Consider the following 24,764-nt stretch of genomic DNA (forward strand, 5'->3'; position numbering starts at 1 on the left):
CTGTGGCTTGTTGTCACCGACAACGCCAACAGATACTGGCAAGAGCGTATAGATGAGGCGAGGCGCATAAGGCTTCAGAAATTCTCGTAATTCGTAATTATTATTCTTCCGGGTTTGCGGTGTTTACAGATCCCAGCGCGCTTGTGGGGCGTGTGTGGGCATGTGAGGACACTCCTCCTCACCAATCAGTGCACAGGGGAGTGTCTGCTCACGCCCCCAGCCTCACTCGGCACGGTTTGGCTCGCTTCAGCCCCACTCCAAAACGGTGCGAGTTTTAGGGGCTAAGCAGGGCTGAAGCGAGCTGAGTCGTGCTGGTTTTTGGTAGTCGAAACGCGAGCCGTGTCGGGCTGAAGTGAGCTGAAGCGAGCTGAAGTGAGCTGAAAAAGGGTAGTGGAAAAGGGCCATAAATTGACCGTAGGTGTGAATGTGAGTGTGAATGGTTGTCTGTGTCTATGTGTCAGCCCTGTGATGACCTGGCAACTTGTCCAGGGTGTACCCCGCCTTTTGCCCGTAGTCAGCTGGGATAGGCTCCAGCTTGCCTGCGACCCTGTAGAACAGGATAAAGCGGCTAGAGATAATGAGATGAGAATGAACATGTCCCCATGGCTTTTATTCCTCTAATGCAAATTTTTTATTTATTAATGAACAACAGTTCATACTTTTTATATGTTTATATCAACCACAATGCACCAAGCAGCATATTTTTGCATATTTTTTTCCCCTATTTCTGGGTGAAAATGAGCATTTTATATCTTATAAACACACTGTTTATAATAATGTATTTATTATATATTGCGCGTCATCAGTGTGTTCTAATGACTGGAGATGAAACTCATTAAAAGTGATTAATTAAATTAATGATGCTAGCAGCAGGCTCCAGTGCAGCCACAGAGCATGGACTATCATTAGTTCATTAGCTTTTCCTATCAATACAAATACATTTCAATGGCATATTTGTCTCTGTGACTGGAGCAGACGAGTCACAATTCACTGAAATTGAGACAGCAGTGAATTATTTGCCGCATCTCCGTTGAAAATGTTTTCTGTTCTGGAAGTAACACTAATCCTGACACAAACCTTTCAAGTAAAATAAATCAAGCGCTAATATTTTCTTCAGCTACATTTTTTCCTGCCTTTAGTTTTTTCTGTTTTAGTTTTAATTAACGAAGCACTAATTATCCACAGTAAAAAGGAAAAAAAAGCTTCACAAGTGGGTTTAACATGACAAACATGATGAGCACGGTAATGAGCAGCATTCGAATTAAAACATCAGTGTGTTGAAGTGTGTTGAAGCAAAGCCTTGCCTGATGAACGCATCATAATTAATCAGATTCCTTACATCAAAAGGTTTATACTGTACCAGTGCTGAATATTAACACCTCAATGTGGACCTGGGAGGAACCCTGACAAGCTTCCAGCACAAAACATTCTTCAAACTCATCTTGTCTTCTCGATTTTCCTTTCATACCAGCTATGAGTCTTCCTTTAATTGCACAGTGATAATGTCTGGAATGGGAGGTGAATAAAATTGACACAAACGCAGCTTCCTATACTTCAATGAAGCTCTCAGTGTGAAAGATCTGAAATTACTCAGAGCTACCATTAATCTTCCATTATATGTGCTGCTCTGAGAGTAAGAGCCATTACCTCCAGCATTAAAGAGATAAAAAATTATTGCACAGCTCGGTGTGGTGGAGAAACTCTCATGTGTTTTAACGTTATAATAAATGATGATGAGTAGCAGGGACATCCCTCAAGAGAAAAAATATGAGGAGGACTAAGGAAAGGATTGTGTGAAGAAAGTTGTCCTTTACATTAATTTATTTAACCACCATTATCTCATTCAAAGGCTGTTTGTTAATACCATGAACACAAAGAATGCACTTGCGCCCTTGGGAAGTACAAACCACTTTTCCAGAAAAAGTGGAATACTTTCCAAAATTAAATTAAAACAAAAATCTGTGAAATGTTCATTCACATGAACCTTTATTTAACTGACAAAAGGTTAAGGTTCTTTTATTTTATTTAAAAGTACAAAGAAAAGATTTTCAATAATTTTACCGACCAACTTAATTGTATTTTGTAAATATAAACGAAGTTAGAATTTGATTCCTGCAACACACTCAAAAGGAAAGCTGAGACAGAGGCATTATTACCATTGTGATACATCACCTTTCCTTTTAATATTGCTTTTCCATATGGGAACTGAGGATACTAATTATTGCACTTTTGCAATGGGAATTTTTGTCCATTCTTACTTGATACAAGACTTCAGGGGGTCAACAGTCCGTAGTCACCATTGCCTGATTCTCCTCTTCATGATGCGCCATACAGTCTCAATAGGAGACAGATCTGGACTGGCAGCAGGCCAGTCAAGCGCATGCACTCTATGTCTACAAAGCCACGCTGTTGTAGCCCATGCAGAATGAGGCCTGGCATTGTCCTGCTCAAATATGAGCATGGACTTGCTGGGAAGAGACATCGCCTTGATGAATGTGTCTCTCTAAAACCACAATATATGCTCCAATATATCAATACTTTCAGACACATGCAACTCACCCATGCCATGGGCACTGATGCCCCCATACCATCACAGATGCTGGCTTTTGGACCTTTCTCTGATAACAAACTGGATGGTCGTGTTCACCTTTGGCACTGAGAACTCGACATCCAGTTTTCCCAAAAACAAGCTAAAATGTGGACTCATCTGACCACAGCACACGTTTCCACTGTCTTTTTGTCCATCTGAGATGAGTTCAGGCCCAGAGAAATCAGTGGCGTTTCTGCATAGAATTGATGAATGGTTTCCTCCTTGTGTAATACAGCTTCAGGTTGCATTTCTGGATGCAGTGGCGGGCTGCGTTAAGTGACAATGGTTTTCCAAAGTCCGAACCCATGTGGTTATATTTGTCACATTAGCATGACAGTTTCTCAGGCAGTGCCACCTGAGGGCTTGAAGGTCACGCACATTCAACAGTAGTTTCCGACTTTGCCCTTTACACACTGAGATGTCTCCGAATTCCCTGAATCTTTTCACAATATTACAGTATGTACTGTAGATTTTGAAAGACTTAAAATCTTGTGTTGAGAAATGTTTTTTTTTTAATTGACTCACAATTCTGTCACAAATTTTGGCACAAAGTGATGAGCCATCCTTACTTGCAGAGAATGAGCCTTTGGCGCTGCTCCTTTTATACCCAATCATGTTACCCATTAACCTGCTTATTGTGGAATCTTCCAAAACAGTATTACTTGAATATCTTATAACCTTTTCAGTTTTATTTTGCCTCTGTCCCAGCTTTTTTTTTTTGAGTGTGTTGCAGGCATCAAATTCTAACTTCATTTATATTTACAAAATACAATTAAGTTGGTCAGTAAAACTATTGAAAATCTTTTCTTTGTTCTTTCGTCAGTTAAATAAAGGTTCCTGTGACTTAACAAATCACATGCCTCACACTCTAACAGTCAAGAGCATCTTTTCAAACTTCTGTTCATGCAGTGTCACAGGGCTTGGAGAAAAGCACTATCTACCCTCTTCCACATACCAGTGCATACAGTCACCTGAGATTGGCTTTTCCTGATGGGCATTGCAAGGGCTGGTATTCTTCTATGATTGTGTTTATGAGTCATATTTGTTTCAGATGACTCAGATTTATTTGGTATGAGTGAGATTAATTGTTATATGAGAAAGGTATGTTTTGATATGAGTCATATGCGAACACATCCACACTGTAATGAAGAGGCCATAATAAATCCTTTGTCTCTTAATAAATCCATGTCTAATAGCTAATGAAGATCTCACCAGTGCAGTCTGAGCCAGAGCTTTTTTCCAGGCGGAATTACCACTGTGAGAATGGACGTTTAAATAATTAGCTTTTTATTGCTAATCAATATGGATAAACAATTCCACCCAGTTACATTCAATACTCCACTCACATCAACCTCAGTGAGGAAGCCAAGGCCATTTAAAGTAATTTACTTCACATGTGCTTTATAAAACAGATGTTTTTAACAACACAGAAAACCTTTTGGGGGACAATGCATTCTATCATTCCATGTATTTCACATGGTTCCTATGGTATTTCTATGTTTTTGCCATGGTATTCCAGTTGGTTGCTAGGGTGCAGATGTGTCTGCTGTGTCTCTGTATGAGTACACTAGCATTAGCATGAAGACTCCGTCTTACCTGAACAATCTCTCTCTTACAGATGCCCCTGATGCGAGCATAGAAGTACAAATGCTCTTCTCCAGTCAGCAGATCATCCAGAGCATCAACCTGCGGGCAGTAGCCAATATTTATCCCCTCCGTCCTGCAGTCCATGATGTCCACCATCCTCCTGAAACACGACATGCTCATCAGGATAAAAGAAAAACAGGTACTAGGAGCTTGAGTCCTGAAAAGTAGAACTTAAGGAAGGAATGGATTAATTACCCATCCCAGTCGAGCACGTGTGCCGAGCCGTATGTTGGACTGATGTCTCCGGTTAGCATCTTAAACGTGGTGGTCTTTCCTGCTCCATTGACTCCCAGCAATCCAAAGCACTGGAACAGAAAAAATGCTTTCAACATCATGCTTAAAATTGGACAAACTTGGTTTATTTGACTTTAAAAGTGTTTGTCTTTTTCGTCAGATCACAATGCAAGCACAATGACATCAGGTTATAACATCATGTTCATAAGCCATTCATTGACTATTTTATATCAGGACTTAAACCTGTCTACAAATTTGTATACTGTTTTTATATAAGCAATAATCTGCATGAACATAATTCATGAAATATGAAGTTTTAGCAATTGAATCAGTTTATAACACATTAACAAGCCATTACTAAATCATATATTTAAATAATATTGGATGGCATTGAGTGGTATATCAGATATATTCCATTCATCTAGCACGATACTGAACAAGTTGAAGACGAGTAGCTGAATGGAATATAACTGATATACCATGAAAAAAAGCCAGTCAATATTATTATTATTATTATTATTATTATTATTATTATTATTATTATTATTATAATACTACATTTCTTTCAGGTGTTCAGCGTGTCTTTCTCTTTCAAAATTCTCAAAATCTTCCATATGTGGAATGTGGAATAACTGTTAAATATTCATTACGTATGACTATAGTGATGATAATTAAATAAATTGCATTGCTCTATAACATGTAAATTATATGTATTATATTATATGTATTATAAAACAATGCAAACCTGGCGGCAAAGTTTGTTTACAAATTGTCACAGTCACTCGCTAGCATGGAAGTTTAACGTCTCCGACATGTGATGTCAGGCAATATCGTCAATCATATTCAACGCTCATTCTCCAGTAGAGTGACGTAATACACATAGGATAAGCGATATGCTAACAATATTGTATGCTGTCAAACAGGAGAATGAAACCCGCTAGAAGGGAATAGAACATGTCTTTATTCCATCGAAAAAGTGTCCTGTATGTATATTAATACTTATTATTCTATCCACATTCACTGGATATGAGCGCGCTGTGATTGGCTACTCTACTACTAGGCTATCAGCTCATATACTGTGAGTAGAGAAAAACAAAATGGCGGAGCATGTTGCTGAACCAACCAAGGATGAAATAAAAACTCTACTCAAAAACAAAACTCCAAAAAAAGCAATAAAATATGGAATAAAAGTATTTGATGGTAAGAACATATTTTATTTTTCAAGAATTATTATTATAGCATTTTTCACAAATTGCTACTGTCATTTCACTGGTCTGTTTACATTCTAAGTGGAAATAATTTTGTTGGATATTTTGTATAAACTTTTATTTATCGATTTTTTTGCAAAAACTAAAACTACTCTGTTTCTCAAAATCCCGTGAATGTGGATAGAATAAAACAGTTATTCCACTCAATCTTGTCATACATGGCTTATAGCCAACTCGGTGTTATGTGCCTCGCCAGCTATCAGCTCATGTATGACTCGATTTTGTGGAATAACTGTTAAATATTCATTACGAATGACTATAGTGATGATAACTAAATAAATTGCATTGCTCTATAACATGTAAATTATATAACCCATTAATACATGCTTTGTTAATTATTTATACACTATTATTGTACACTGTTGAGATATAATTAGTAACCCAAATAAAAACAATTACTATAACCTCCTAATAATGTAGGCTTAATAGCCAATAACATCAGCTTATAACATGTTTATGTAGCTTTAATAAATGGTTAATCACCTACTAAGGATTAAAACCTGGTTACAAGTGTCCATGTATTAGGACTCCATATACAAAATAATTACAATTACAAAATAATGTAGTTTTAATAAAAACATGAGCATATAACATGCTTATAAGCCATTAATAGATGATGTGTTAATTATTTACTAAGGATTAATAACTACTTATTAACAGAGTGCGAGGCCTTTATGGGAAAATACCAGCCCAAGGTCTGATATTTTCCTGTAAAGACCGAGGAAGTGAGGTTAATAAGGAGTTTATTATATGGCTTTTTTATGTCTAAGATTTAAACAGATGGTCATTATAATGAGGCGTGACGACACTGTCATGTCATATTTGTAACATCGTTGAGTCACGCATGCAGAATAAACAGCTAGCAGTTTCAAAACTGAATTTCTCTTCATGGTTAGCAGTTTCTGAATGCTCTTTGTTGCTCATTTCTTGAATAACTCGGTGACTCTTGTTTGTCTTTTGTGATTCGGCCATTTATGATTCCATTTTGATTTCCAATTAATCTTTTTTTGTCATTTTCTTTTTGTTTGTTTTTTTGCAACGTTGAAAGCCGGAGCCTTGGAAAGAAAGTCTGTAATCTCCCATGGGCATTACGAGAAAATACTGCCTGCCAAGGAACCAATCAGAATGCACAATTTTACCAGAAGTAGCTTGTGCCATAGAATAAAACCTAGTTACAAATGTTTGCACAATGTTGGCATATAATTACTAAGTCAAATACAAAGAATTATACATTACCTTATAAAGTGTTCATAAGACCTTCATAGATGATATGTAGGCTATTTATTCATGCATATAACAGAGCCGTGATATAAAGCATTTCTCCTCAAATTGTGCATATGGTTAACATATAAATTTTTTTTTAAATAACATCTATTTTGTTTCATGGGGTGAAAATATTTGACCTTTAAAATACTGAATAATGATTAAATGATGAATAAATGAGCTGTTATAAACATGTCGTTATAAACCTTATGTAAGCAAAGTCTATTTTTATAAGGTAATGTAAAATGAGATGAGAAGTGGGAGTAAAATGTCCTGAGATCAGCACTGACCTCTCCTGCTGGTATGCTGAAGGACAGCTTGTTGACAGCCTGCACTCTGCGGTTCAGATGTTGGTAGATCTTGGTGAGCTGACTGACTTGCAGCAGATCCGAAGCAGCGGCTCCACTGTCCACGCGCTGACGTTCAGCCAACACGTCCTCATCCACATCCTTGCCCCGACTTCCTGTCTGAGGCACTGACAGCCGCCATGTCCATAACCGCCTTGTCAGAGACAGACGAGACGTCAACATGAGAAAAAAAAAAAAAAACACAGTCTGGAGTGCTTTCCCTGATGAAGCTAGATTCATTTCAAGCTCATATACTGTCTCTGCTTTCACAAATAATTATCATGAAAAAAACGAATACTTTAAATCAATTATTTAAAAAAAAATCCATATGTTTTGAACATGCAAATGAAAAACACATCACCATTTTCGGATGAAATGGTGTTGCATAGGATTTATTTGCATATTGATCCTGATAGGCTGAAATACATTATGATGTAATTAAACTCTTTTTTATCTGCCCTTTTGTGTTGAGTCTATATACCTTTAATGTCTCCTCCAAACACATTTTCCAAAAAATAATCTACTTCATTCATGTTCACACCAGATGGCTCACTGAACCGGGCTAAAATATGTCAGCCAAAAGAGATCAGATCGAGGGGGCGTGTCTCTCTGTGTCGTCACCTGTCATGTCTGTCACTGAGAGGTTGTGCTCAGCTCATTACAGTTAGCTCACAACCTCACTTTAGTATTTTCTTTTTGCTTTTTGCAAGACAGAAGGTCTCAAACTTTGACTAGTTAAACTAATACTAACTAGAAATATAATGAATTATTCATAAAATTTATTATTTTATTAGAAACTCTGGAGCTACTTTCATATCTTAATATATGATAATAAATGTGTATTGTAGGGTCTGATGTTCTGATGATGTCATAAGAGGCATTATGATAATGAGCATGACATTTTGATAGATGTCATAAGGGGCATTAGATAATGAGCATGGCGTTCTGATGATGTCATAAGGGGCATTAGATAATGAGCATGACGTTCTGATGATGTCATAAGGGGCATTATGATAATGAGCATGACATTCTGATAGATGTCATAAGGGGCATTAGATAATGAGCATGGCGTTCTGATAATGTCATAAGGGGCATTAGAGATAATGAGTATGACGTTTGAATGATGTCATAAGATGAACCATTTCTTTGGTATTCATTGGTCCTCCATTCTCATCATATGTCCAAACCACCTAAGTTGGGCACACTCCATAAAAGTGAGGACACTCTGCATACCCAGTTCTTGTCTAATTTTTTTCATTCCCACGTTTGGTTAGACCCTTGCTCATTCTGAGAACTCTCATCTCCGCTGCCTGCACCATACTCTTGGACTTTGATGTAAGGGTCCATGCTTCACAGCCATAACACAGTACTGGTCATAGGATGGTGTTCCATCCATCCATCTATCTATCCATTATCCATAACCACTTATCCTGTGCAGGGTCGCAGGCAAGCCGGAGCCTATCCCAGCTGATTATGAGTGAGAGGTGGGGTACACCCTGGACAAGTCACCAGATCATTGCAGGGCTGACACATAGAGACAAACAACCATTCACATTCACATTCACACCTACAGCCAATTTAGAGCCACCAATTAGCATAACCTGAATGTCTTTGGACTGTGGGGGAAACCGGAGCACCCACAGGAAACCCACACAGACATGGGGAGAACATGCAAACTCCACACAGAAAGGCCCCTGTCAGCCACTGGCCTCAAACCCAGAACCTTCTTGCTGTGAGGCGACCGTGCTAACCACTACACCACCGTGCCAAGGATGGTCTTGTATATGCATGTTTTCACTTTTCGAGGTATGTGTTTGTCTTTTAGAAGGGGGAAGAACAGGTTCACATTTTTGCTATATTCCTTGATTCGCACCAAAACAGCATTCCCATGTGTTCCCTTGCTGTCAAAAATATCCCCCAAGTATTTAAATAGATTGACTTGCTTCAGGACTCCACCGACTTCCACTTTCATCTCTTCAGAGTGCCTTGATACTGCCATCACCTCTGTCTTTCCTAGATTTAATTTTAACCAATGTTCCTCTAGCACCATGTTCCATACTAGGACAGAGTTGGTCAAGGTCAGTGGGCCAGACTCGATAACTGCTACGTCATCAGTGTAAGCAAATTTGTCTTTTATTTTATGATCCCCTTCTCCTTACCTTTCGTTGATAGTTTTAAACACTTGATCCATCAATATGATGAACAGAAGAGGTGATAGTATTGACTCTTGTCTCGCACCAGCCTTCACATCGAATCACAGGATAGGCCTAGCCACTGCTGTTTGAGTTTTGCTCAGGATTTTTGCTTGAATATTGCTCGAGTTACTCAAGATACTCAATCAGTCTTATCCCTTTACTTTTTTTTTCATTCTTTCTACCAGCTGACTCTACCCTGCTCCACAGTCCTCACCTGACTTTGCGGAGGAGCCACTTGTTCATGAGGAGCCGCAGAGTGAAGCAGATGAATCCCTGCAGGAACAGCGAGATGAACATCCACCCCAGAACGTCCATGCTGAACGGGTTCTTATAGGCATCCACTCCATACGTGCTCAGGATCTGGACATGCAGGTCCACCCGGGCCAGTTCCATCAGCCCGTTCCCAAAACTGAACTGAGGGAACACTAGGAACACATTGCTGAGGGTGCGGTACACCTCCTGGATGTGCTGTGTATGGGGGGGAAAGAGACATAATGGCGTGTTGATCATTAATACAGTACATCTTTACACCATCACTAATTTACACCTATTTTAGTTTAAAAGTTTATTAGTTAACACCTGCCTGAATCTGAAATCTGTATGGTTAAAATAACATCCACATGAATCAGCATTATTTTAAATGAACAAATATTATAACAAACCATATTGGGCGTAAATATTGGCACCCACCAACCTCCACCACTATAAATAAGTACATGAGGGTGGATGAAGTAAAGACTTAATGCTGATGTTCATATTTTAAGCATTATTTAAACAGATAGTAATTAGCACAAGTGTTAAATCCTTTGTTGCCAATATTTACAATTTGATTAATAATTAGTAAAGTTATTTGACACCATTAACCCTCATGTTCTTATCACTTAATCAAACAAGAGATGTTAAAAATAAGCAACACTTTGTGTTCATTATTAAATTACATTACGGTCTGGTACAGGCATTTAGCAGATGCACTTATCCAGAGCAATGTACACCACACCCAGAGCAGCCTGGGGAGCAGTTGGGGGTTAGGTGCCTTCAGTCATTCCTACTGGTCCAGGGAATCAAACCAGCAACATTTTGGTCCCAAAGCTGCTTCTCTAACCATTAGGCCATGGCTTCCCCCATTATTAATGATATTATATGCATAGCTGCCAACATTCCGACATTGTAAATAGTAATACAAGGTTGGGTACTGAGTCTTGGTGGGGGGTCGGGGGGCCCCCCCCGCCGCCAAAGCTTTCTAGCAAAACTACCCTGAAAAATCACACTAAAACAAAATAGTTTGACAAAATTTATTCTACAAACTATCATTTTACATTAATTTGCAAAGTTCTTTTCAACAATGTATGGAAATTGTCAGTGAATCAGGCAAAAACTTCAAACAATGCAATTGGCACATATAACTTTTGACAAAGTACACATTAGAGAAATAGACTAGAGCTTACTCAGTCAACAGTTGATGTTATTGCACCACATAAACTTGGCAATATCTAAAACCATTCATTCATTAGTCACAAACAAAAATGAATTAAGAATATATTACATCAATGAAAGTTGATACAAAAAATATTATGAACTTTGTCATCAAAATTAAATATACAACAAAAATGTGAAAATTGGCAATGAATATGGCACTTCAAAGATAAAAAACAAAATTTTTCACGTATTACGATATCAGAACGGCCGCAATAACTGATAGAAATGTCTCGCCGACATGGAGCACAAAACGCGTAGCAGAGATGCCTACCCCAAATTTTGAATTTCAGTATTCTTGAAAACATTTTTCAGTATTTTGGAATGACTTTCAGTAACATTATGTGCATTTCCATTATAAAGAGGTGTATATACCAATATGTTTAACATTTTAATTATTAAAAAGTACTGTTTTGTGTGAATTGAATAAACAAAACACGAGCAGCCATCTCAACTGAATTTCCACTCAACAAATTTCTAGAGCATACAATACATCACATTTTTATAAATACAATAGTGTTCCCTGTTTGTAGACATTACGGTTGACTACCAATCATTGGTATTGAATGTCTCATCTCATCTCATCTCATTATCTCTAGCCGCTTTATCCTTCTACAGGGTCGCAGGCAAGCTGGAGCCTATCCCAGCTGACTATGGGCGAAAGGCGGGGTACACCCTGGACAAGTCGCCAGGTCATCACAGGGCTGACACATAGACACAGACAACCATTCACACTCACATTCACACCTATGGTCAATTTAGAGTCACCAGTTAACCTAACCTGCATGTCTTTGGACTGTGGGGGAAACCGGAGCACCCGGAGGAAACCCACGCGGACACGGGGAGAACATGCAAACTCCACACAGAAAGGCCCTCGCCGGCCCCGGGGCTCGAACCCAGGACCTTCTTGCTGTGAGGCGACAGCGCTAACCACTACACCACCGTGCCGCTGGTATTGAATGTAACTCCTCAAAAGTATTATATTATATTGCCTGACAAAATGTTCTACCTGTTAACGGATTCTAATAAAATAAAAAATAAAAAATTCTTATTTCATGCCAAAGAGAGTCCGACATTGTTATCTTAACGTCCCAATATATAAATGCTTCAGCATAATGCTTCAGAAGAGACACTGAATAAAATGACATTTATAATTGTATTTAAAACAGTGGAATGATCAATTTTTTGCCACAATCCCAACAACACTAATCATAAAATTCTGTTTTTGATCATACTACATGTACATTTGTACTTGTAACACTGAAAAGACTTTGAATTAAAGAAGTACAGCCAGTGTTTGATATTTCAGTGAATAAAAATCAAACATGTAAAAAGAAACTGAATAAGTTTAACTTACATTTCATGGCACTAATTGGCAAGTTCAACTCCAAGCATACGTCAACCATCACCGCTTCAGCACGTGTCACGTTCCGTGTCTTTTCATCCACAGATTTCGTAAAAAACTGCTGGATACCCCCAGATTTACTTTCCGCCTGACTCACCATTTCAGCATACTCCATATGTTTTTTGGAGTTGACATGCCGCGTGCAGTCATCGCGACCACCATGAGTGATGTTAATGTCAGTTCTACACAGTTTGCAGTGCGCGTATCCATTGCTCTTTTGACTGGGTGTAATGCACGGCCGTTCTACCGTATCGAAAATAGTGCGAACAAATGTGCGGAATCTGCACATGTCACACACAGCATGTGCGGAATCTGCGCATGTCACACACAGCACGTGTGGTTGTCGTAAAAATAAATAGCCGTGAATTGCGCATGGATTGAAAAAGTCGCTTGGACATTTAAAAACAACTCACTGGAATTTTTTAAGACTTAAAATAATTCCGTACAGAATAACACTGTTTGCCGTAACATCATATTTACATAACTTTTCCGTACAAAATACGGCCAATCCGTACTAGTAGGCATCTCTGGTAGTGATCGCCCTTACTTGACTTAGAAATGAAGGGAAACTCCTCTTGGTACAAGTCCTTGAAGCGCTGGCCCTTCCCCTTAGCTATGCTTTCTTTAGAGATTAGTACTATGCTACATCTTCATAACAAAAGCTTGAAACGCCATGCTTTGTTCAGAAACTTCGTGAACAAAGGCCAGACGATAGCGTGCCATGGATGATCTAATAGCATCATTGATTGGCTGAGAGAATAAGCAATAGCCAATGAAATTTGGCGTAGTATCTGCCGCTTGGAACGAAGCAGTGTTTTATCAAATACGAATCCCACCGGTGATAGACTTTGAAAATGACCCATGAAAATTGGCAAAATCGTATTTTATTGTAGTAAATTCGTATTTTCGTAATCAAAACGACAAATCGTAATAAATACGATTTATTCGTAGTAGTTGGCAGCTACGTATATGTAGTATTGCCCAAACTAAAGGTCTAAAAAGCATTTTATTGGTGTGCCTATTTGAAAAAAAAAGCAACTTGAGAGTGTAATCCATATATAACTAGAAGGGCACTGAAAAGATAAGAGTGCATATCTCTGCCAAGCCACTTATTATCAACATCAAAATCAAATCACTTGAACCGAGGATAATATGAAAGCTGTCCACCAAATTTCATCTGAATCCGTTCACTACTTTTTGAGTGATGTTGGGAACAGACAAAAAAAATCCTGGATCCACAGACGTATCTGGATTTGCATCAAAATCTAATCAATTGTACCTTGGTTCAAGGTTCACCTTTCCTCCAAATTTCATCAAAATCTGTTCACTACTTTTTGAGTTACGGTACATTGGGAAAAAACAAACAAATCAACAAATGAAAAGTTGTGTCAAGCACGATACTTGCGAAAATCACAAAGAATTGGAAGTTATGGCCGATTAGGTGTTTTTACAAGGTTTGACCTTGGTGACCCTGACCTTGACCCACCAAGAACTAATGATGTCTTTGTGTGACCCTAGTGAGTTGTCCTGTCCATTTTGGTGAAGATAGGACAAGAAATGATGACGCTAGAGCACCAACAAACAAACGCATGAACAGATCAACATACTTGCAAAAATCTCCAATTTTGACAAGTAACAAACAAACAGAGGCAAAAACATAACCTCCTCCAGCAAAGTTGGTAGAGGTAAAAATCCAGAAACTCATTCATATTATAAGATTCAAAGCCAATCAGTTGAGGTTTACATAAGTTAGTCTTCTTACGTGTAAATTTATACACACTCAGGAGCATGAGTAGGATACGAAGGCGTTTTTCTAATTTACAGGATATGAAATCATGCAATCCTTAACAAATCCTGAATCAATCCCTGGTCCAGACTCGAGTAGGAAAGTGTTCCTGTGAATTTCCCTGAAATGATCATTCCCTCCATCAAGGTAATTATGTTTTCAATGTGGCTTATTTGTCCATTTGTCTGACTGTCAGCAAGATTGTGCAAAACCTACGTACCAATCCGATTTCCATGAAACTTGGTGGAAGGATGTAGCATGGGCTCAGTTCTGGAGTGGATCCAAGTCACGAACTGGATCCATGAATTTGGTTTCACTTTTGCGAATGTTCCGAGATACGGCATTTAGCATTGGTGGAAGTCTGTGTCCAACAGTGCCATACGCTTTAAAATCCAGTAGAAGGCAGGACATAGAGTGACAAAACATAGCCAATGTAAGAATACGATGACTCCATTTCACAATCCACATTCACGGGTACCAGTAATCCTTTGGGATACAGTCCTCTGGCTAGTTGCTCAAACGGAATACAGAACACATCGTCATGGAGCACTCAGGGACAGTGGTTTCAAAATATATCTGAATGTGAAACTAACAGATGGTTGCGGATGCAGATTTGCACATCACACAAGAGTCAACTATTATCCTTGGTGAAGGTCTGCGCTCTCTGAGTGCCCTTCTTGTGTTTTTTGTTTTTTAGGTTTCCAGAAGGCAAATACAATCATTTCCTAAATCTTATACAGAACACCAGATCCTTTTACAAAGACACATTCTCATGGCTGACTAAAACATTTCTGCTTCTCATTTGTTAAGAAGATTCAAAGCTGATCAGTTGAGTTTTACATAAGTTAGTCTTCTTATGTGTACGTTTATACACATTCACGAGCATGAGTAGGACCTGAACATGTTTTTCTAATTTACAGAATTTTCAGGAATATCACACTTTTTATGTAAAAAGTATGACCTTATGTACTAATTTTTGTCCTAATGCATAAATCCAATGTCCAAATTCATATCCAGCTTGATAATAAACAAGGCCCATTATGGGTGAGTGAGATACTTCTTCAGGTTAGGAATTGAACCTTTTGAAGTGGAGAGCAGTTTGCGTTGTACTGTTATGTTGTGACCGCTGAATTTGAAAGAGAAATGATTGCTGTATTTCCATGATGTAACCACATTACGGTCATGGCTTTCTGTGTCCTCATTCATTCTCATGTCTTGTAAGTCAAACCCATTGCACATCATTATAAAAAGCATCACAGTGTGCATGTGAGGGGGTTTAACGGAAATAGATGACACTGAGTTGCCTCATTTGATAAATTTTTCCATTGAAAAAGTGAAGCTTTTCCATTGAATAAGTGAAGCCACCACGGATCTAGGGCGGCACGGTGGTGTAGTGGTTAGCGCTGTCGCCTCACAGCAAGAAGGTCCTGGGTTCGAGCCCCGTGGCCGGCGAGGGCCTTTCTGTGTGGAGTTTGCATGTTCTCCCCGTGTCCGCGTGGGTTTCCTCCGGGTGCTCCGGTTTCCCCCACAGTCCAAAGACATGCAGGTTAGGTTAACTGGTGACTCTAAATTGACCGTAGGTGTGAATGTGAGTGTGAATGGTTGTCTATGTGTCAGCCCTGTGATGACCTGGTGACTTGTCCAGGGTGTACTCCACCTTTCGCCCATAGTCAGCTGGGATAAGCTCCAGCTTGCCTGCGACCCTGTAGAACAGGATAAAGTGGCTAGAGATAATGAGATGAGATGAGATGAGATGAGACCACGGATCTAGCGCCCCTGCTGGCTGGCTGCAGTACAAGTTTTGTACTTAAAAAAGAAAACATAATGAATGCTACTGGGTTTTGGTGCAAATACTATAAGCAGTAAGCCATAATAAATGAAACAAAGTCAATATTTGGTGTGAGACGACCCTTTGCATTAAAAAAAAGCCCTGCCCATCTTCACATGCTTCAATGACAAAAGCCTAAACTGTCTTTCCATCAAGTGTTTAATTTAAACAGTTAGTTTTCCCTATGCAGATATCTGCACATTTTTATTTTCCCCCAGAAATTAGCTTTTAAAACAATGTTCTACTATGTCATAAGAAGGCATCAGTATGTTTGGGAATTACATGATTAACGGCCTTGATCCCGAAGCGACCTTCCCTAACTTCACGACAGAATTTACTGTAATACACAGTCCTGTGCAAAAGTCTTAGCACCCTATTTTTTTCATGCAAACTTTATCAATTTCTATATTATGACTTCTACATTATCAAATCAGTACAAAAACATTATAGAGTTCCAAACGTTCCGTTTTTTTTTCCAGCACAACATTAAATGTTACAGAAAAATAAAGTTTGTATCTGAGCAGCATATTACATAAGAGAGCACTTTTCAGATTAAAAAAGAAAACATAATGAAGGCTACTGGGTTTTGGTGCAAAATTAAGAAGCGAATGTGACAGTCAAAGTGTCCAGAAGAACTGTGACTGGTTCTACGAGATGCTCAGTAAAACCTACAGCTCATTTCCGCATAAAACTGCACTCATTGTACCTAAGATGACTTTTTTTTAATGTAAAGGGTCGTCTCACGCCAAATATTGACTGTTTCATTTATTATGGCTTACTGCTTATAGTATTTTTTTAATGTTGAAATATTTCATTTAATTATTTTTAAGCCATTGTTTGGTGTACAGCATTTCTTTACATGTGCCGAAGACTTTTGCGCACTACTGTATGTACAATACTTATTTGAACTTTTCTGGACACATGCACTAATACAAACTGTTAGTAATTTTGATTAAAACATTTGAAACTTTGAGAGGTTTCAGAGGAAAAGGCTAGTTTAATCATGTTAGCTATCTAGCCATATAGTCAGCTTGATATATAAAATTTTTCAATATTAACAACATCCAGCCAGCCAGCTATTGACATGTGCATAAAAGGGATTTGCTTGTCAGTCAGTGAACACACCCACTATGTAAAACATCAGGACATCAGGATGGGTTTTAGTAGGTGAGTTCGTTTACAGTGTGCTCAGAACTGCCATGAGTTATTAACTCATACTGCACTGTCAATGACTTTCCAGTTCATGTTCATGTGATAAATGTCCTTCCTAGACACATCCATGTTTAGGAAATATCTCCAGCTGAAACTAAGCTCTTTGAATAGATGTAAGACTTATTTCCACAACAAAGGCATTCTGGGATGCGTTCAATGGGTGGGTCAATCACATGACTCTACACTGCGCAGGCTCCAGCAGAAGAAAGTCCCATCTGTGTAAATTCTGGTTCCATATTTGACAACATGATGGAGGTAAGTTTGGCTTCATTTCTATCGAAATATGAAAGGCAATGGAGTCACCTTGTATACATGTAAATTTGACCATATCAGTCCAGTGCTTTAAACAACTTCATTGGTTACCAGTAGAGAAATGTATCCACTTCAAGATTCTACTTCTGGTCTTCAAAGTGTTGCATGGTCTTGCACCTGGTTATATCAGTGATGCTCTACAGTTCTATATCCCGACAAGAACACTTATGCCGCTTTTCCACTACAAACGCGGCTGAGTCGGGCTGAGCCGTGCCGTGCTGAGTCGAGCTGAGTGGGGCTATTGGAGTTGCATTTCGACTACCACCGCGCTGAACCGTGCTGGCTGGAAGTGGGTGGACACTTTGGGTGGAGTTAGTGAAAGTGGGTGGACGTCACGTGATGTCGTTAAGCAGTGCAAACAGTGACATCAGTGAGCTTTTAATCGGTAGTCTCACAACCCGAATACTAAACAATAAACATGGAGGACATGGAGTCGTTAGTGTTGCTGGTCTTGGTGCTGTGGCTTGTTGTCACCGACAACGCCAACAGATACTGGCAAGAGCGTATAGATGAGGCGAGGCGCATAAGGCTTCAGAAATTCTCGTAATTCGTAATTCTTCTTCTTCCGGGTTTAAGGTGTTTACAGATCCCAGCGTGCTCGCGGGGTGTGTGTGGGCATGTGAGGACACTCCTCCTCACCAATCAGTGCACAGGGGAGTGTCTGCTCACGCCCCCAGCCTCACTCGGCTCGCTTTGGCTTGCTTCAGCCCCACTCCAAAACGGTGCGAGTTTTAGGGGCTAAGCAGGGCTGAAGCGAGCTGAGTCGTGCTGTTTTTTGGTAGTCGAAACGCAAGCCGTGTCGGGCTGAAGTGAGCTGAAGCGAGCTGAAGTGAGCTGAAAAAGGGTAGTGGAAAAGGGCCATGAGTCTCTACCTGTGAGCCGAACTACATACATAAAGGAACTCTTTCAAATACAACAAAGCCATTATAATTTAAGAGGGAGTAATCTCAGACTAGCACAACCAACATCTCCCTACAGAACTGACATATCTTGATTCTTTAATCAAAAGCGCCATAAAGAAAATGACTCATACTAGTGGCACATTGTGCAAATGTAATATTTGTGATCAATAGAGTTAAGTTGCATTTAGTTATGTTTTTAGTTATATAATTATGGCACCTCTGATTCAATTTTGCAATGGGAAGGTTCATCACTGTTAAAAGTTTTTTCCATTTGAAGATAATGGCTCTTTTAAGATCTATTAGCCTGCTTCCCATTGCGAGCCTCATTCTATTTATGTGATATTTAGATTGAACAGGTCTGGCAGTAACATGCCTGAGTGTGGCTAGTGAAATCGAACCCAATTATCAATTAAATTTAGTTAATTGGTTGAGAGGGTAATTCTTTGTTCACATAGGGCCAGGTAGGGTTGGATAACTTTTTTCCATCAATAAATGAAATCATCATTTGAAAATTGCATTTTGTGTTTACTTGTGCTATCTTTGTCTAATATTAAAATTAGTTGGATGACATGAAATATTTAAGTGTGACAAATATACAAAAATAGAACAAATCGGGAAGGGGCAAATACTTTTTCACAGCACTGTATCTAGTTTATATAAGATTTCATTTAGATTATGCGGGCACCCCAGCCCATAGGGAATATTTCTAGGATAGAAAGTCTCTAGAGTTTAATGTATTTTTGTTGTTTGTTTGTCGTCCATGTCGTCTAGAGTCGATGGATTTTTCTGACTGAACTGTCATCTGATTAGCATTGATTTCAATATTAAAAATTTTATACTAATTAATGAAATACCCATTTTTTTTTTTTAATTGTGAACACATAATTGTAGCTCTGAATTCAGCTTTAAATATCCTCCAGACCTCAGGTTTGTTCTTACCTCGTCATTCTGGTTAGCTTGTCCCAGGAAGTACATGATGGATGTGGAGATGATGGTGTTTATGCTGAGGAAGAGGTTGATACACACGTAGCTAATGAAGGCCATTTCTGCGTCTTTGAACATGGCTGACATGAGGTACATCCAGGGGAAGGTGGCAAATCTGCAAAAGAAGGGGATGTAAAGAAGGGAAAAGGTTCACAAGCCAAGCTAAGAGATGCAGAAGATAAATGACTTCATCAGCTGTTTTTATGGCGAAGCTTTTCTCTCGCCTTTTAGAACGATCTGCTTTTTACTTTATTCATTGCTTGAGGTGAGTTGGGTGGGAAAGGATCAAGGAAAGACAGGAGCAGTGTTTATCTGTGTGTGAGTGTGTGTGAGGCAGTGCTTGCAGTTTTCCCAGAAATGTGAGGACACCCAGCAAGTAATTTAGCAGCTCTGGGTGCAGCACCAAGCAACTCTGAGCTCACAGGACAGTTCACAATGCAATTAGGAGAGTGATGGAGTGGAGAAATCACATCTACCGAGTTTCAGTGTTAATTTCATTGACAAAAAATGATAAAAAATGTTCAGCAATGACCACTGATCCATGATGAATTCGAAACAGTAACTAAATAATAATTCAGTATGAATAAAATCAAGAACAAAAATCAAACTATCTTCAAATAATCCACGCTGGAGTGATATGATACAATTACAACTTTTTCATTTATTAATTTCGACATGTCACAGTTTGTATCCATTTGTTTAATGATATGTTTAATGAATACAGAATACTTCCTGTATTCACTTATGTTATAGCAACTATAAAAGCCTCTCTTATTCTCTTTAATAAAGTAAATAAGACCAAAAAACTAGCTTAGCCACCCGAGAACCTGCAAAGCGTCCCCTTACTGACTGTTACAAAGGACTGACACTCGAGTCTCCTTCCATAAATGTTTAAAATTAACATCTAACGCCTATCACAACCTTTTATCACATCAACGATTATACATTTTACGTTTTTTTCAGTTTGTTTATTATTAATGTGTTATGTTCTGTATTAAAACAAGAGCATTAATAAATACTCACCAGCCACTTTATTAGGAACACTCATACATCCACCTGCTGTTTTATGCAGTTATCTAATCAGCCAATCACTTGACATAAAATCATGTATATACCAATCAAAAGCTTCAGTTAATGTTCACAATGTTCAAACATCAGAATAGAAAAAATTGTGATCTCAAAGTGTGACTTTCTTTCACTGTGGCATGGGTGTTGGTTTGAGCCAGATGGAGTGCTAGTTTGAGTGTTTCAGAAACTGCTGATCTCCTGGGGTTTTCACACACAATAGTCTCTGGAGTTTACACAAAATGGTGCGAAAAACAAAAAACATTGAGTGAGCGAGCGACAATTCTGTGGGTGGAACAAACACGTTGATAAGAGATGTCAGAGGAAAATGAACCGACTGGTTCAAGCTTTTTTGCCAGGAAGGATATAATAACTTATATAATCACTCTTTACAACTGTGGTGAGCAGAAAAGCATCTCAGCATGCAACAGCAGAAGACCACATCGGGTTCCACTCCTGTAGCCAAGAGCAGGAATCTTAGAATCAAGAACAAGTTCCTATTAAAATGGCCGGTGAGTGTAAACCTGTGATTTGCAGCTGCACTACACTTTTTGACTAATCAGAATCTGTGTGGTATAAATCTATTTCAAAAACTTCAATATGGAAAATACAGGAATGCAGATCTTCTGTCCCACTTTGGAACATTTTCCTGCACAGGAAAAGTGATGTGTGAAATCACACAATCCTTAACAAATCCCGAATCGATCCCTGATCCAGACTCAAGTAGGAAAGTGTTCCTGTGAATTTCCCTGAAATGGTCATTCCCTCCATCATGGTGGTTATGTTTCAAATCCGTTTTATTTGTTTGTTTGTCTGACTGCTTACAGTCAGACAAACGAACCTACCAAGATTGTGCAAAACCTACCAATCCGATTTCCATGAAACTTGGTGGAAGTATGTAGCATGGGCCAACGAAGAACCCATTCAGTTCTGGCATGAATCCAAGTCACAGGCTGGATCCATAAATTTGGTTTCACTTTTGCTAATGTTCCAAGATACGGCATTTAGCATTGGTGGAAGTCTGCATCCAACAGTGCCATATGTTTTAAAATCCAGTAGAGGGCAGGACATAGAGTGACAAAACATAGCCAATGTAAGAATACGATGACTCCATTTCACAATCCACATTCATGGGTACCAGTAATCCTCTGGGATACACATAACGGCTAGTTACTCAAACGTAATACAGTAGTTGTCATGGAGCACTCAGGGACAGTGGTTTCAAAATATGTCTGAATGTGAAACTAACAGATGGTTGCGGTTGCAGATTTGCACATCACACAAAAGTCAACTATTGTCCTTGGCAAAGGTCTGCACTTTCTGAGTGCCCTTCTAGTACTTTTAGGTTTCCAGAAAACAAATACAATAATTTCCTAAATCTCAAACAGAACACCAGATCCTTTTACAAAGACACATTCTCATTGCAGGCTGACTAAAACATTTCTCTTTCTCATTTGTTAAGAAAAATAAAAGTTCTGTAACTTCTGTAAATCAAACAAGTCCAACCGAGTGTGTAACATGACGCGTGTCCGTCATAAGGAAATGAATTTCATGATTTCATTATCCTGCATCCACTTAAAAATTATTTCAGTGACTTAAAAGAAACGATGTATAGAATCTAACAATGTGTATATGACGACAACGGTTTCCTATGGCCGTGCATTTTACCGAGTGCAAAAGGTGGAGTGTGGCTTCAGTATATCTCTTTCATATCACAGCAAGATGTTCTACAATATTACGTGTAAATTAATATTACATGTGTAAATATAAATGGAAAAAATGTATGATGTTATTTAAAAAAATAAATAAATATTAAGCTTGTTAAGCTTTGAAACTGACCCGAAGAGTATGAGTAGCAGTGAGACAGCTCCCAGGTTGAGTCTGTTAGTGAAGGCAGGAAGCTGGAAAACTGCAATAATGATGATGGAGAGAATCACTGGAACCATGTACAGGGCCTGGAGAGAGAGAGAGAGAGAGAGAGAGAGAGAGAGAGAGAGTTCCCATTCAGTAATACAGGATTAGTGTAATGTCAGTATGAGACAACTTTATTTGTTCATTTAATTCATTTACTACTGACAAAGTTAGCTTTTAGTACGAAACTTTTAATTCACTATTAGGCCACTGTACAGTAGGTATCATGCCGCCATTCTGTGTCTAAGGACTACAACTACCAGTCCTCTTCCGCGTTCCCTACGTCACGCGTGGGCGGGATCATCTACGTCAGTCCGCCATGCGCGCATAAGTCCCAGCGGAAGCTCCGCCATTTTGTCTCTCGTGTCTGGGTTTCAAGGAATCTAGACGCACAAAAGAGATGCTCTCCACCAAAAAGACGTCTTTTTCTTTCTTTCTTGCAAGATCCATCACTCAGCGCGATTTTCTTTCTTACCCTTGGCCAAGGTAAACTCCAGAGTCGCGCGATCTTTAAACTCAACCTGAGTTACAACCGGTTTACTCGTATTAGAAGTGACATCACGACTGCAGCCCAGGCAGTTAAAAGTTAAGAAGCGATTGAATCCTTTTTAACTCAAAAACGCTGTGCATCTTATTCTGATCAGAGACTTTTCCTCACGAATGCTGAAGTTCGGGCCAAGAATCCTCTGCTTTCCACGGGAACCACCCAAGTGCTCCGCTGGACCTGAAAGTTTTCTACGCCTCCATCACGAGCGGCTCACGTGCTCCCACGGCGAGGCCCAAAACTACACCGGCGAATAGTTCTTCATATCTTGCTAAAGGCAGGATTAAGTAAGATTTTGGCATTTGGGCATAATTAAGATAGTCTTAGGAATTTGCTTTTATTTGAAATAGTGTGAAGTTAAACCCAGGTTTATTCATTACACTGTTAGACACGCAGTGTGTTGAATTGTTCTGTTCTATGTTCTCTCAATTGTTTCAATAGGCTGTGCATGCTTTTCTCTCTGACTAACATTTTAATTTCCTTATCATACATTTTGACCTTATCAAGGTTTCAGTGAGTTTGGTAATGAGTGTGGAATCTTTTTGTTACTGAGAAAACACGTGCTCAACAGGCCTGACCAGGCCTGATACACTTTAGATAGCTTCCCTTTGTCTTTAGCAACACGTGCTCAGTAGGCCTCACCAGGGCTAACAAACACACTTTAGCTAGGCCATAGGGCCTTTCACAAACACACACTAGCAACACAAGGCTAATCTAGGCTTCCACCACGTGTAGTTAGCTACACGAGGCTAAACACATGGTCAAGTCCTTCATACACACACACCTCACTGCTTGTATATATTGATTTATTATTTTTATCTTTGTATAATAAATTAATTTATTAAACAAACTGTGTTTATTTGTGTGAACAATATCTGAAGTCCCCAATCTCTTGAAGAATTCAAAAAGGTGCATATAAGTTATGTAATATGGTAAGTGATCGTAATAATTTGGAAATATACCATAATTTAGGTGTTTGGTAATTTATTATTAAGCACTAGGATTAATGGTATGATTCACTAAATGATTCATTGAACGATTCACTAAACGATTCACTAAACGATTCATTGAACGATTCACTAAATGATTCACTGAATGAGACCGATTCTATGGTATGATTCAATTCAAATGAGTCAAAGTAAACGATTCAATGAGATTGATTCATTTTAATTATTAACCTTCAAATTTAATGAGACTGATTTAATGAGATTGATCACTTAATTTCAATAATTAACTGATTGTACCCACACCACCCATCATCTCCCCCCCGACTGACGCTCCATAACTAATGCTAAGAATCTTGTCTTTAAATGAGCTCAAGAAATGTTCAACTCACGTAAAGTAAAATATAAAGCTCCAATTTCAATAGTCATTGTAAATTTTCTGGATGTAAATGAAACCAGAGATAACTGATGAAATTATATTTTCTTTTTGCTGACAATAACTTATTTATTTATATATTTTTGTTATACATTTTAAAACTACATTTTTATGTATTTTTTTTTGCTTATTTTTCTAATTTTTAAAATAATTTTAATAATGTTGATATATTTATTATATTCACAAGGCAATTTTTTTCTCAACTTTTTATCACTGAAAAAAAGCTTATCACAAACCTCTTGTCAGTCATGCTGCTTAATAAAAATATTAAGAATAAAATATTTCGTAACATTGCCAACAGGTAACTTCATTAAACAGTAAAATTTGTGAAATTCCAAACTGAAATAATCCTTTTCTGATTTCTCTCTTCAGTGTCCTAGAAAATAATCTGGTGTTGACTGTGTCAGGCAAATACTGC

At 38.6% G+C, this 24,764-nt stretch overlaps 1 protein-coding gene across 1 annotated transcript in view; it reads right to left on the minus strand.

Annotated features, from left to right (window-relative positions):
- The window catches only part of abca12 (ATP-binding cassette, sub-family A (ABC1), member 12), a 253,058-nt gene that overhangs the window by 16,707 nt on the left and 211,587 nt on the right, over window positions 1-24,764 (minus strand). The window contains exons 59-64 of the mRNA XM_060929010.1: window positions 22,351-22,466; window positions 19,402-19,561; window positions 9,759-10,012; window positions 7,293-7,503; window positions 4,433-4,542; window positions 4,187-4,337 (exon numbers count right to left, since the gene is read on the minus strand). Coding sequence (XP_060784993.1) covers window positions 4,187-4,337; window positions 4,433-4,542; window positions 7,293-7,503; window positions 9,759-10,012; window positions 19,402-19,561; window positions 22,351-22,466 — 1,002 coding nt within the window. The remainder of the gene's footprint in view (window positions 1-4,186; window positions 4,338-4,432; window positions 4,543-7,292; window positions 7,504-9,758; window positions 10,013-19,401; window positions 19,562-22,350; window positions 22,467-24,764) is intronic.

The sequence above is a fragment of the Neoarius graeffei genome, chromosome 9, assembly GCF_027579695.1.
Source record: "Neoarius graeffei isolate fNeoGra1 chromosome 9, fNeoGra1.pri, whole genome shotgun sequence".
NCBI classification, from domain to species: Eukaryota; Metazoa; Chordata; class Actinopteri; order Siluriformes; family Ariidae; genus Neoarius; species Neoarius graeffei.